At 41.8% G+C, this 15,814-nt stretch overlaps 1 protein-coding gene across 5 annotated transcripts in view; it reads right to left on the bottom strand.

Moving 5' to 3' along the window:
• The window catches only part of AKAP7 (A-kinase anchoring protein 7), a 130,201-nt gene that overhangs the window by 18,257 nt on the left and 96,130 nt on the right, over window positions 1-15,814 (bottom strand). The window contains exon 2 of one of the 5 annotated variants that reach the window (XM_043888454.1): window positions 13,808-13,876. The exons of the other annotated variants lie outside the window; for them this stretch is intronic. Within the exon in view, the coding sequence (XP_043744389.1) occupies window positions 13,808-13,876 (69 nt within the window). The remainder of the gene's footprint in view (window positions 1-13,807; window positions 13,877-15,814) is intronic. 5 annotated transcript variants of the gene reach the window in all.

The raw sequence follows: 15,814 nt of genomic DNA, 5'->3' as shown, positions 1-15,814 counted from the left end.
TCATAAATTGCTCTCTATTAAATAGAAACTGTGGTTGTTTCCTCCTGAATTTTGATTCCTGTATTTGCTCAGGTGGAAATATAAGGAGTTCCCTATACCCCCTGATGGTCTGCTCAGGACCACTCTATGTCATTTTGTACAAAGCTGATTGAGGAGTGCAGTCTGAGCACTGATAAAGAAGTAGACCTTCCAAACCCAAGTCCTGGTGCAAAGAAGCCTCAACTTCTTTGGCTATCACTGGAAAGTGATTCTCATGCCAAAGAAGAAATGAACATGTTTCAAACACATACGGAGCATAAATTTTCAAATAATCATGCTCTTATCTGGGAGAGAAACAAGAAGGCTAGAAAATGAGCACTGCTTTGAATCTTAAAATTATTATGTTTATGTTATTCATTATCTTTTATTTGGGCTTTCCTGTAGGTTCAGAGGCTAAGGAATCTGCCTGCAATGCAGGAGATACAGGTTTGATCCCTGGGTTGGGCAGATCCCCTGGAGAAGGGAATGGCAACCCACTCCAGTATTTTTGCCTGGAGAATTCCATGTACAGAGGAGTCTGGTGGGCTACAGTCCATGGGGTCGCAAAGAGTCGGACACAACTGAGCAAATAACACCACATAAAATTTAAAGATACGACTAACTAGAATTAATTTTCATGTGTTTGACCAACACATCTGCCCATGATAAACTAAACTTTTCTTTCCTAGGCTGATCTTCCAGGGTAGCAGCAGATTCAAGAAGAAATAAAGGTCACTTTCCTGTTTTGAAGGCAGTGTTCACCAATGTAATCAGCAGCATAAATGTTGCCATCAATCTAACTGGTGAAATAAATAATAATTGTAGATATCACCTCACCTCTTTTGTAAGCAATAAGGACACACCCAGATCAAGAGCTTCCACAGGCTGAGAAAAACCCCCAGGTACCAGGTCACTAACAGCAACAGCAGGAATATATCCTTCCATCTGTCTAGGTAACACTTCGCCCTTTCCAAAGTGCTTTCAGAAACATTCTTTTATTTGGTCCTCAAAGAAATCTCATGAGGTAAAACAAGTGTTTTTTCCATTATTACAAGCAAGAACATGGAGATACAAGAGCTAGATAAAAGGCCTACCAATACCATGTAGAAGTGCTGACAATCCACAGCTCCCACTTGAAATCAGAAAGATGAGTTGATACACGACACCCACCCCCCAGCAGATTCTCCACAACACAACCAGGGTGCAGGGTCGTCCTGGAGAAACGAAGGTATACGTGTGAGAAATACTGTATCATATCACAACTGGTTGACTGGAAAACAAGGATTCAGAAGGTTTCGATAGCAGATTGAAATTTTTAATTTTTTTTTTTAACTTTTAGACTAAATAATGGATGTTGGGGCTTCACTGGTGGCTGAGCGGTAAAGAATCCACCTGCCAATTCCGAAGACATGGGTTCGATCCCTGGGTTGGGAAGATCCCCTGCAAAAAGAAATGGCAACCCACTCCAGTATTCTTGTCTGGAAAATTCCATTGACAGAGGAGCCTGATGGGCTACAGTCCATGGGATTGCAAAGCAGTCGGACACAAGTTAGCAACTGAACAACAACAACAATGGATGTTGATGAGTGGAGTGCAATCCCTTCCTTGCACGTTCCTGCCTTCTTTCCCCCCTCTCTCCTCTCCCCTTCCGTCCATCTTTCCAGCCACAGTCATTGAGCACCCTGTGTTTGTGATAAGCAATGTTGCGATGAACACAGAAATGAATCCAGCATGGACCCTGTCTTCAGGAAACCTGCAGCAGAGCAGAGGTAGAAGCTATGTGTTAATAAACACGGGGACTTCAGAACAGTCTCGTGGGTGGTGACGGAGGAAGAGACAGATGTGGGGAAGGATGAGGCTGAGAATGTGTGCGGGAGGGACCACGGAGGCTCCTGCAGGGCATGCTATGGAATCTGCTCAGCTCTTGTTTCCAGAGCATCTACTCTGATCAAACTATACTTCTCAATTCTGACATACACAGAAATTACTATGGCTGGTCTTCAAGGAATTGCTTATTTCAACCCATGAGGTATGATGGTAAAGAAAATTAGATTTTTACAACCCCACTAATGCTTCAAAATGCAAGCTTGGGTCTGAGAACATTTCTATTATTTTATAGGAAAACATCAGCTATGCCACTAACTAGTGATTTTGCTTCATTTTGTTTTAGGCTTGATGCAAATAACCAGTCATTAAGCTTAGCGAGAGGGACAAAACCTAGGCTTAACTACAATATGATCAAGAGCACCATGCATGCTAAGTCACTTCAGTCGTGTCCGGCTCTTTACGACCCCATGGACTGTAGCCCGCCAGACTCCTCTGTCCATGGAATTCTCCAGGCAAGAATACTGGAGTGGGTTACCATTTCCTCCTCCAAGGAATCGTCCCGACCCAGGGATCACACCGACCCAGGGATCTAATGCACCCTGCACTGTCTCCTGCATTGGCAGGCTGGTTCTTCACCACTAATGCCACCTGGGAAGTCTTAATACCATAAATACTTGAAATATCACACACAGCTTGAAAGAAATCAGATTTTTTAAAAGGATTCAAAACCTAGCTCTGTTTAACTCAGCTAACTGCCCAATCTTAAAGCAAATGCTTTTGGTATGATCATGTAGAGTGTGTTTCATGCTAAAAATTTTTCCATCTAATGATTCAACTAGCCAACACAGAAAGTGGAGTAAATTGCCTCTGTTGTCTTTCTTTCATGGCTCCCAGAACCTAATTTTCAAAGTCTGACCAAGGAAATCCAGATGCACAGGATGATGTATTTGGCTTATAAGCACTGGGAAAACTGTGGACTGAGTCTAATGGCTGTTATTCCAGCAACGCTACTGGGTCAAACAGAGCATTTCCAGGCCAAAGAAAACGTGAAGACGAGATGGTTAACCGTTAAAACAAAATCAAGAGAAAACTGACAATTCACGGTTGTCCTTGGCCATCTTCTGGGTGTATAATGAAAACAAAGAAGCAGAGCACAGATTCAAGCACCGAGTTCTGAGCAAAAAGAACGATTGCCCCACTGTGAAATGGGGCAAGTCATTCTGCTCTGCTGTCCCCACAGAACTTCAGAGGGGCTCTGAGGGGGATAGAGTGAGCCTCCAGAGAGGTGTGGGGTGCCAAAGGCATGCATTGCCACTGCTCCCCCTGCCCCATCAGAATAGTTCTGACCACCCCCGCTCACCTGAGCCCCACAGCCCTCGCCTGTGCGGCCAACTGTCCATCACGCATAGTCTTGTTATATTTTTTAAAAAATGAAGCTTAGTGAACTCATAAATTGATTGCTTCAACCTCAGAAATAATGGCTGAGAAAAGTAAATATAAAAGCATATCCTAAAGGTAATTGAGGATATATTTTTCTTTTCTCAGTGACCTAAGACTCTGAATTTACTAGAGGCTTCCAAAAAGACAAAAATCAAATGATTTAAGTTCTCTTTGGTGATATCTACTACTCATCAAGTTCTCTGACTGTGTAACTTCATACTATAGGAAGTTAAACAAGCAGGTGAACTTGTTGAGTGATGGCTGGTGGTCTGTAAGGGAAAATTCATTTCTTCCAGCGGTGGAGGTCTGCTTCGCAAGCTCTTGATGTCTAGATGGGGAAGAACTGCTCCCAATCAAAGGAGTTTCAGGAATTGGGTAGAAAGATACACACGGTACAGAGGTGGACAAAAGGCAATCACTGGACTCCCTCTCCAGCTCCCACAAAGGCAAGCTTGATGCTCCTGGGGAAGCCGGGCACCGAAAAGGTGCTTAGAAGAAGGAGACCAGAGATGATCTCCACGACATCACCACTCCTCTCTGAGGGTGAAAGCAGAGCTGCCCCCACCACCACTGCTTAGAGTCTCCTCCCAGGAGGTGAGAGGCTGAAGAGCCAAGTTCTGCATCACCAGCTTCTTCTAAGACCTAGTAAAGTCCTGTATAATGAGTCCTGAGACTCTGCATACTTAATGTTTCCATGACATGGCTGCAATAACTGTAGTTATGAATCCTTTTAATAACAGTAATAACAAAAACCCTAACATTAATTGCCTATTACGTGCCTGGCTTTTTTCCTCACATATTTAAATCAAAAGCTTACTATTGTTATTGCTATTTTACCCCCACTCTGAACACAAAGGATCAGAAAAGCCATGAGACTTGACCAAGTCTACACAACTAAAGAATGACAAGTTTGTGACTCAAACCACACTTCTGCCATTACACCTCCACGCTTCTTTATGTCTGAAAGTGAAAGTGTTAGTCACTCAGTCATGTCCTGCTCTCTGTGACCCCAGGGACTATAGACCACCAGGCTCCACTGTCCATGGGATTCTCCAGGCAAGAATACTGGAGTGGGTAGCCATTCCCCTCCAGGGGATCTTCTCAACCCGGGGATCAAACCTGGGTCTCTCATGTTGCAGGCAAATTCTTTGCTGTCTGAGCCACCAGGAAAGTCCCCCTGTCTAGCAGCTAGAAATTGTTCCTATGATATGTTCTATGATATTTTTAGCTCTAAAAATGAGCCTTCCAACCAGAAAATACTTAGAATGCTTCCCTTTTAGTTACAGGGTCAGAACACCTGGACTGGAATTCTCACTTCCCCATTCACTCGCTCTTTATCCCTGTGAAACTTGCTTAAGCCCTCTAAGAGTCATTTCCTTTATTTATAAACCAGGAATAACAGTAGTGCTGTACCAGAATAAAGGGCTGTGAAAATTAAATGAGATAATAATACAAAGTACTTAGCACCATCCTCCCTTCAGCACAGTGCTCCCCTTGCAGTATTCAATAAAATTAGCTACAATTATAGTTTTGATTTAAATGAAATCAATACTACACCCCTCCTTCAATTTATCAGGCTGTAAGGCTATTTGTTTATGAGCTCCCTGCTGAGGGCTCTATAAGCAAATATGATGTGAGCAACCTATTCACTTTATACAATTGGAATGACTGCAAATAAGAAAGGTATGCATCATTCTATATAGCTTACATTCATATTCTTTTGCAACTAAATAACATTCCTTCTTAAGAAAAGGGCTACTGCTCATGGATCTGATAAAAAGCCTTCAAGCAGACATATAAACAGACAGCAGTTGAAACAGAAGATACGGATGGTTTTAAGTTTCTATTAAGCTATTTCGGCTTCCTTGATAGCTCAGTTTGGAAAAGAGTCAACCTGCAGAGCAGGAGACCCTGGTTCAATCCCAGGGTGGAGAAGATCACTGGAGAAGGGATAGGCTGCCATCACAGTGCTTCTTTCCATCCATTCATTGTCTAATACTCAAAGGACTTGAGATAATTAATGGCAAAAAAAAAAAAAAAATACAGTAAAAGGTACACAAGTTAAAAAATAAAAGTCAGGATGAAGAAAACACATAAATTACAGTAGCAAGTAAAGAACAGAAGGAAATAAAGATCACAGAAAGGCAGATCATGAGAGCCATGAAATGGATTTGCGCTTCCTGAGATTCAGTGAAATGGGAAGCATGGTAGTTCCTCCTGTCAAGAGAAGAAAGAGCAAATCTGGTTCCTTTAAGGATCGGAGTGACTGCTCCACTGCTGACCGCTCCCACAGGACTCAGGCCACATCCACTCCCCCTAACCTCGCCTATTCCTCCAGCCTTTCTGGGAAGAGCATTCCCTTCACTTCTCCCCTTCAGCTAATTGCCCATCTCACATTCTAGATGGTTCCAGTGGGACTACTGGTCTACCAGCACTACCTCTGGATCACATGATACATGTATGCATTTTTTTCAAGTATCTTACTCAACATACTTCCCTTCTAGTGCTCAAAAATTTTTCTTAAGATACATTTTTTACTATACAAAGAGGTACTTTATGCCGTAATACATAATACATAAACGTCTCTGATATGTTCAACGCCCTCTAGGGTCATGTAGCTTACAACCTGTGTCTTCCCTTAGATTTTATATGTGGGAATTAGAAGAGAAGAACTTATTCTACTGGAATGCTGAAAAATGCTCCCCAGAGCTGATACAAGTCCAGTCCCCACTGAGTAAAGCCTGAGAAGGTGAGGACGCAGAGGTTGCCTGAAGCCACAGCCCCCACCATGTATCCCATACTTGAAGGCAAATTTATTCTTTTATTAAAAGGGAAAATTAATTGGGTCACATATGCAAACAAGAAAGGCGGAGAGCTGACCTTGAGACTGACTTAGAGACACCGTCACCCTTCTGTCTCCCCATCTCGTCTTTCAGCGTCTGCATCCTCATGCTCTCAGGCTTCGCTTGCTGGTGGGGCCTGTGGCTTCAGGCAACCTCTGCGTCCTCACCTTCTCAGGCTTCGCTTGCTGCATCCTCACCTTCTCAGGCTCTTCTGAGTGGGGACAGGACTTCCAGCAGCTCTGGGGAGCACTGTTCACCATTCCAGTAGAGTAAGTTCTCCTCTTCTAATTCCCATATATGAAATCTCAGGGAAGATACAGGTTGTAAGCTACATGAGCCTAGAGGGCACTGTATGTATCAGAGACGCTGCAATCTATGTATTATGACATAAAGTACCTTCAGGTATTTGACAGCCTGGGTAGTTCAGCTGGTAAAGAATCCACCTGGAATGCAGGAGACTCCGGTTCGATTCCTGGGTCAGGAAGATCCCCTGGAAAAGGGATAGGCTACCCACTCCAGTATTCTTGGGTTTCCCTGGTGGCTCAGCCAGTAAAAAAATCCACCCACAATGCAGAAGAACTAGGTTCAATCCCTAGGTTGAGAAGATCCCCTGGAGGAGGGCATGGCAACCCACTCCAGTATTCTTGCCTGGAGAATCCCCATGGACAGAGGAGCCTGGCGGGCCACAGTCTGTAGGGCAGCAAAGGGTCAGACGCGACCCAGCAACTCAGCGCAGCAGCCTGTGACTTCCCAGCCTCTAGCCTCTCACTCACTGCCTTGGCTTTCTTTGCTGCCCTTCTCTATCTCTGCTCTGACTGACTGCTCCCCAGATCCCTGAAAGAATTCCTCAGGTTTTCAGTTTACCGCCGGCCTTGTCTCCTGGCATCTGAGCCTTTGGTTCCCCTTAATCCCCAAAGTCATGGAGCACAGCTGATCACTCCCAAACACTCATCCCCACCTGCAAGCTCCCACCTAACTCACTAACCTGTCCCTATATCTGTGCTGAATGTGGACACCATTCATTTCAAATGAGTCTATGTGAGAAAACCCTTAAAAAAAAAAAAAGTAGAATCACAGATATAGAAAACAAATGTATGATTACCAGGGGCAGGAGGATAAATTAGGAGGTTGAGACTGACATGTTCATAACACTACATATAAAACAGATAACTAACAAGAATCTACTATACAGCACAGGGAACTCTACTCAATCTTCTGTATTCGCCTGTAAGGGAAAAGAATCTTAAAAAAGAGTGGGTATATGTGTATGTATAACTGATATACTTTGCCGTACACCTGAAATTAACACAGCATTGTGTATCAACCATGCTCCAATACATTTTTTTTTTAATTTCAAATAAGTGAACTGGTTAAAAGAAATATTTGCCAAAATTATGTCAATTTTATCTCAATAAAACTGCAGGGAAAAGAAATATTCACCAAAGAAATCACAGTAAAGACTGCAGAATACATACTTAACAAACTTCAACAGAACATATTATTTTTAAAACATTTCCATAAACTGTAAATTAGTCTAAAATAACTTGCTGTTTTAAAGTTAAATTGATCTGGGTGAGGGTCTTCCTTAGAAACATCTTTAATAATTAGTCTGAATTACTGTAACAAATCTAATTTTTTTTAAAAAAGTTCCTTCAAAACACGTTTAACTAATTCCCTGTGTAAAATACTCTGTTAAAATAACTGGTGTAATTCCTATTTTCTTGACTGGATCCTACCTGACACAAACTATTTCCCCCCACAATGTTGTATTTACAGAGGCCTAAGCCATGAATGACAAAGACAACAGATACAAAGTTAAAAGCAGCTAGAAGTCTGATTTTTAAAAAAAATTAAAACTGCATATTTCATGAACTTGTTTCCTCATAAAACAACTTGTTTAATACATTTTAAATTTAATATTCAAATTTCATATAGTTTTACATATCTTTTTAGGTTGTCTTTATAAAGCCTAAAAATCTGTGTATCTAATTTTATATTGAAGTATAGTGTATGTTACACAGTAGGGGGTATACAACAGCATCACAATGAATTTTTATCTTAAATTCACTACACCCATATTATAGAAAATTAATTTAAAATTGATGTAAATCTGGACAAAATGCTTTCATAAAAATTTCATTCATGAAGACAATCATACAACACACAGTATGCCTTGGCTTGTTACCTCTAGGACTTATTGATACCAAACACTCACTATTAATGGGCTTCCCTTGTAGCTCAGCTGGTAAAGAATCTGCCTGCAAAGTGGGAGACCTGGGTTCGATCCCTGGGTTGGGAACATTCCCTGGAGGAGGGAACAGCTACCCACTCCAGCATTCCGGCCTAGAGAATTCCATGGACTGTATAGTCGATGGGGTCGCAAAGAGTCCGACGTGAGTGAGTGACTTTCACTTCACCTCACTTCTTCACTCACTATTACTATGGAGTTCAATGTTCAGTATTTTATGTGGTGCTTAGGTAAGATAACAATGTACCTAGACAAGAACCCAAAGTTGTCTATTTCTATTTTAAAGCAAGTTTGTTGATCCTAAAGGTACTAATTTAAAATAGGCATTAATAGTCATTATAAAATATGAATAATAAAGAGGCATTTTTTTTCATAAAAATTTTGGTCTTCCATTTAAAGAAAGACTTCCCTGGTGGCTCAGATGGTAAAGTGTCTGCCAACAATGCAGGAGACCTGGGTTTGATCCCTGGGTCGGGAAGATCCTCTGGAGAAGGAAATGGCAACCCACTCCAGTACTCTTGCCTGGAAAATACCATGGACGGAGGAGCCTGGTAAGCTACAGTCCGTGGGGTCACAAAGAGTTGGACATGACTGAGCGACTTCACTTTACTTCACTTTAAAGAAAAAGTTTGATGGCTAAAAATAGTCTGAAAACTCTGCCTTAAACTATCTTCTTTTAGGGAACGTATTAAGAATTATTAAAGTACAATCTGATTGTAACTTCTTTCTGCCTTAGGGCTTCACTCCAGTCTTTTCATTATTTAAAACAAGAGCTGTGCAAATATAATTAGAATACTACTGGGTTTAATGTAGCTTCACCATTTGACTCCTAAAATCACCAAAAGAAAATGAGTTAAAATGAACACTCACTGTCTTAGTTCTACCACCCTGGAGCCATAGAGAATATCTTCTTTCCCTTCCAAATTAAAGAATCCTCCAAATATTTTAAGACAATTAATTGACCATCCTAGCTAAGCAGCTGGAGTCTGTAAGCCTTCCTCTTATGATATGGTTTCCAGCCTCCTCACCATCCTGGCCTCCTCAGGACACAATCCTGATTGTCAGAATTCTAAATAAGGTCTGACTGCTACAGATCTAGATAGAAAGTTTTAGATTAACAGATCATCTGCTTGCCAGTTTATTAGTTATCATAAGCATCAATCAAAACTCTTCAAAAGCTAAGCTTCACAGCTAAATTTAGCTAAATATTTTAAATGCTTAGAAAGTGTGAATTTTATTTTTGCTCTAACAGTCAGATGTAAGATATCAAATTGAAACTTGGTATAATTCACATAGCAAATGCCAACACCAACTATCTTACCACAAAGTCGGGGTAGGGGGACACAGGCTGCTGAGATGCATTAAAAAAGTGAATCACCCTTTTCCATCGGATTCTTACCAACTGGGTGAGTTCTTTCTTGGGAATATGTACTCAAAGCATCCTGTGTTTACACCACTTTCTCCCAGCACTCTAACTTTTATGTATACATGTTTGAGGTTAACAAATGTCCTTGACTAAAGTCGTAAGTTTCAGGAGACAGTGTGCAGAAACAGAAAATTGTAAGCCTCAAATATCTTTGACTCAGCCTTTAGTAAAATTAACATTATTTATATCCTAGTTGGCATAGACTATACTGATTCTTTATGTGTTCATTATATAATTAAAACTACACTTACTCTTTATATTTTCATCATCTAGTTCAGTTTTTGCCTATGACTATTTGCTAAGGGCAAACAACAGTACTCTATGACAGAAAGGTTGGCTTTGTAGTTCCAAGGTCTGCTAACTTGTACCTTTGACATTATAAACGTTTGTTAAGGAAAACTACATTTGCTAAAGTGTCTGTTGTAGAAACTGTGATTGCCTCAGTCACGCTGTAACCACTGCCTGTGATAAGGGTTGAGGTAACTTCTACTCTGGGTGGTAATTAACTCTCACTGGACTTGGCTGATAACTTCCCTGAAATGAATGGGTGTGGCTTTGCTTGTTAGACCGAGAGCATCATGATCTTTCATCCCCAACATTCTCCCTTCAGGGCATGATAAATACTGGAACCCAACACATCTCTTTTTAAACAATCAAATGAATTTTAAGAAGGAATCCTCCAATAATAAGGACCATGCATCATCATTGTATCTTCCTAACACTTGGCTCAAAGCTTTCCAAATGGGATGTGCTCAACAGTACTTATCAGGTGAAGTGAGCTGAATTACTCTTCCTAACAGCTCCCATAAATTTCATTGCCACTAAAATGGAACATGAAAGTTCACAAGAAATCAAAGACTTCTGGCTTCTTCACCAGGTTCAGAAACATCTGTTCCAGAATGGATATACTCTGAGACACACTCAGTATCTTCCAGAATATATCGGAAGCCTTTTGGTTGCAGGTGATAATTTAACCCAAGAAAGTTAAACAGAAAAAGCGGGGAAGGATTTATTGCTTCACAAAATACAGGTCTTAGTCACAGCTGAGCTCAGAGACTCAAACAATACCATCAGGACTGTCTCTTTTTCTCTCTCCTTCTCTGCTCTCTCTCTTCCGTGCTTCACTCTCAGGAAGATTCCCCCTAACTCCCCATCAGCTAGCAATCTTGTGCTTACATCCCCTTCACTCACAACCCAAAAGGAAGACAGATCCTTCATCAACTCTTAAGAAAGACTCTGGTCAACTCCGCGTGGACCACATGTCCCTCGAACATGTCCACACGTCCCAGGGCAAGGAAGACTAATGTCATGATGGACAGACCCCCCAGAGAAGGGGAGGGAGTCCCCCAAAGGAAGGGCAGCTACACAGATAAATGCCGTAAGGCTGCTCAACAATTAAAGGCCCGAAATCCTGAGTCCCTTTCTTCCCTTCCTGGCCATGATGGAAATAAAAACAGAGTCTCCAGGCCGACATCTAAGATGACTACAGTTGTATAGTACGGTCTCATTCATTACAGAGGAATTGTATTTACTGGGTCTATAATGAGCTGATAATCAAATCCCAAATCATCAGAAACAAACTATCTTCAGATTTGACTCATATTTATAAAATAGTACAAATGATATGTTTAACTCATCCCACATGGAAAGACTCAGTTATTTGTCAGCATTACTTTGCCAACAAAAGTCCATCTAGTCAAAGCTATGGTTTTTCCAGTAGCCATGTATGGATGTGCGAGTCAGACCATAAAGGAAGCTAAGCACCAAAGAATTGATGCTTTTGAACTGTGGTGTTAGAGAAGACTCTTGAGAGTCTCCTGGATGGCAAGGAGATCAAACCAGTCAATCCTAAAGGAAATCAACCCTCAATACTCACTGAAGGACTGATATTGACCTGAAGCTCCAATATTTTGGTCACCTCTTTTGCGAAGAGTCGACTCATTAGAAAAGACCCTGATGCTGAGAAAGACTGAGGGCAGAAGGAGAAGGGGGAAACAGGATGAAATGAAAGGATGGCATCACTGACTCAATCAACATGAGTTTCAGCAAGCTCTGGGAGTTGGTGATGGACAGGGAAGCCTGGCGTGCTGCAGTCCATGGGGTTGCAAAGAGTCAGACACGACTGAGTGGCTGAACTGAACACAGAATGACTGTACTGAAACATGTTTCATATATAAAAGTAAAATGTCTATGTACTATTTAAACACATACTTACAAAATTAAGATATGTTTCTTGTTAAAAGACATATTCTGTGTATGTGTCTGTGTGTGTGTGTCTGTGAGTGTATCTCTGTGTGTCTGTGTGTGTGTATCTGTGTCTCTGTGTGTGTGTGTCTGTGTGTGTATGTGTGTCTGTGTGTGTACCTGCGTGTGTCTGTGTGTCTCTGTCTGTGTGTGTATGTGTGTCTGTGTGTGTATCTGTGTGTCTCTGTGTGTGTGTGTTTATGTGTGTGTGTGTCTGTGTGTGTATGTGTGTGTGTGTGTGTCTGTGTGTCTGTGTATCTGTGTGTGTCTGTGTGTCTGTGTCTGTGTGTGTGTATGTGTGTCTGTGTGTGTGTATCTGTGTCTCTGTGTGTCTGTGTGTGTATCTGTATGTCTGTGTATCTGTCTGTGTGTGTCTGTGTGTGTGTGTCTGTGTATCTGTGTCTCTGTGTGTGTGTGTGTGTCTGTGTCTGTGTCTGTGTGTCTGTGTGTGTGTATCTGTGTATCTGTGTGTCTGTGTGTGTATCTGTGTATCTGTGTGTCTGTATGTCTGTGCATCTGTGTGTCTGTGTGTCTGTGAGTCTCTGTGTGTGTGTATCTGTGTCTCTGTGTGTGTGTGTGTCTGTGTGTGTGTGTGTGTCTGTGTGTGTGTATCTGTGTCTCTGTGTGTCTGTGTGTGTATCTGTATGTCTGTGTATCTGTCTGTGTGTGTCTGTCTGTGTGTGTCTGTGTGTGTGTGAGTCTCTATGTGTGTGTTTGCATGCACACACATGTGCTTAGCTGCTCACTCGTGCCCAGCTCTAAGCAACCCCATGTACTGCAGCCCCCCAGGCTCCTCTGCCAGGCAAGAATCCTGGAGTGGGTTGCCCTTTCCTACTCCGGCAGATTCCTTACCACTGCGCCACCTGGGGAGCCCGGAAACACATAGGAATGCTCTTACTTTCAGCATCCTAGAGGGTCAGGGCTAGAAAGTAACTGAGCTGTCACTGACCCCGACCATTAGCTGTTCTGTCCTCGCCTAACACATGTCCCTTTGGCAAATCACCGCAGGATGGACATTCCCCTGTTTCATTCTACAGAAAGCAAATGTACTTCAAAATGGGAAAATCTGCAACAGGAAAGGAGCAAGTAAAACGCCTTCTGAATTAGCTACAGGGGTAGCTCTTATAGCGAATAAAGCTTCCTTTTCAGGTTTTTTAGTGAGACTGACAAACGGCAGGGGCCCGTAAGCTTGTATTCCTGTTCAAGAACAGTCCCTTCAGGAAGCTCACTATGAGACAAGGAGGTAAAATTCAAAGAACACAAGTACTATAAAAGATTTCAGCAAAAACTTCATCAGAGACTATTTACAAGATTGATTAATCCTACAACATCTGCAGAAATGTTTCATGGTAAGTATGGTCCTGTGTAGCAAGAGAAAGTGCTTAATCTTCCAAGAAACATGCATTTATTGTCAGTGTATTCTACCTACTGTGGCCAAAAAGTATACAGTTTGAGAAAATGTTCCACTGCCGGGCTTTAAACAAAAATGGTCTAGCTGCTTTGTGCTGCATTTACTGAAAAAAAAACCATGATGAGTTCTACTATATTTGACTACTCACCCCATTATCAAGATTTCTGGCTGTGCATACAGTTAACTTTTCACACAAACATAGCCCTTGCACAAGTTTTTTTTTTTTTTTTTAATCATTTTGCTTGATTAAAATAGTAGCACTAACAAATCAATGAGATGAGAATACTTTCTCTCTAGCACCACCAAGGACAAACAGCAGCAGGAGGGGAGAAGGACCGTTTGACTCTTACCACTTGCCCAGCTGGGTCCCTCCCTTCCGCATCTCTGCAGGGCTATAGAGGATGGGCTTTCCAACTCGCCTGTGTTTTGGGAACGACAACCACAAATGTAAACATTTACCAAAAACTCATTTAATTCTTCATTCAAGCTGCTCTCAGAAGGTACATTCTGGGGCCATCACCCTTTACAATGGAACCAGAAGGGTGTGGGCATAAGCACTCTGGTGCTCTGCTCCTTGGAGGGTCTCACTGAGCATACGGCTCAGAGCAGGCTAACAAGGCTACTAGGTGGGCTCATAAAAATGAGAAAGACCCAGAAGCTTACTGCACAATCCCGTAGCAAGATCGGGCCCTTCCAAACATCTAATATGGGTTCTTTTACATGCAATCAACACAACTTATGAACTGAATATTTATGTTAGTGCTAATTTACATGTTTCTTGAAGCATGCTGGCTAAGGATTTCTCTGCCTTTTTTTGCAAGTCCCCTTTTTAAGTACCGGTAGACCATCAGCACAGCAGTGCCTGGCAGAGAACCTTCTCTTTAGACCACCCTGTAGCAAAGAAATTAAACACACCAGGCAACAGCTGATGGGGTATGTGAATAGAGCATGAAGAAAACAGTGAAGCAATAACAAAATCAAAGACAGATGAAAGAAAAATGGGGAGAGAATGGGGACGATCCAGGGGCCAGTAGGCATGAAAGAGAGGAGAGGGGGCACAAATGCTTTGACTCTAACCATAATCTGCACTTTGGGACTTGAACGTCAGGTCAGATACAGTGTCTTGTCTTCATTTCCTTTTTAAAATTTTGTAACTTGAGAAAGGAAGCCCCCCAAAGTACTTCCTGTTGATCAATATTGAGAGGTGCTGTATGTAAAACAAAAGACTGCATTCCCAGGGTGCCAGGTGAGAGCAAATTCCTCATCAAGGTAAAGCCTGGCTTCAGCATTAGAGAAGAGAAGGCTGCTCCCAGACAGGGAAAAAGAGAATACAAGGCAAGCAGGAACTCCAGGAAAACCTGGAACAGTGGACGAGGAAGTGGGGGAAGGAGAGAATTCCCTCTGCCTACATCTGTCCAGACCAAGGTTTTTCCTAGGCAGATCTGCCTCGAGGAATCAACCAACCAACCAAAACCCTCAGTTATACAAATGGATCATTCCGACAAACATCTGAAAAGCTTCATGGTGCCAAATGAGTATCAGTGCCCATTGTCAGGAAATGAACAACTCTGTTGTAAAGTCAGGTCAGGTTTTCAGCCCAGGACCATTGTATACTACAGAGTATCATTTTCACCAGTAAAATTTAGAGCGCAGCTGTGGACTCTTGTTAATAAGCAAATACTCTGAAGTCTCCTAATATTTATTCCAAAGCATTCCCAGAAGATTTCTTGTCCAACCTGGCTTATTTTCCCAAGTGCATAGGTATAAGATATGTATTCATTACTTTTAAACCTGTCTCTGGCTAGTTTCCTGAGGAACAGGAAATAAAAGCCAGATGTGAATCTTTGAGTATTTGAATTTGATATTGAGAGAGTCTGTTGACCTATTTAAATTTCAATGAAGCACTGATGTAAGAGAAATGTGGCTGCAAACTTTAATAAGCACGTCTGTGAACATTTTTACTGAAAAAGAAGTAAAAATTCAATACTTGGGGGTAACTAGTGTAAGGCAAATCTATTCGGGATGTTAATTACAATGTGGGCACTGATTTTAACAAAGTTGAAATGTAAGTGAATACACTTAAGTCAAGGAGGAAAACATTTCAGTGCAAATGTCATCACTTTAAGTTCTGTTTTCTGGGTCATAAGCAGATGTGTAACCTGACCGACATCAGTTTAAGAATATTCAGTGAGGTTTTTGCAGAAGTCAAAGTGACATCCCTCATCTGGAGGGATCTTACAGTTACACCCAAATTCCCTCCACGGAGAACAAAGCAGAGGACACACGAAAATATCTGCAAATGTATACCCCGTGTCATTTTCGAGCCAGCTTTACTTTTCTATATGTTATTATTGAGC

This window comes from Cervus elaphus, chromosome 26 (assembly GCF_910594005.1).
Source record: "Cervus elaphus chromosome 26, mCerEla1.1, whole genome shotgun sequence".
Taxonomy (NCBI): domain Eukaryota; kingdom Metazoa; phylum Chordata; class Mammalia; order Artiodactyla; family Cervidae; genus Cervus; species Cervus elaphus.
This window is presented reverse-complemented; position numbering and strand designations above follow the sequence as displayed.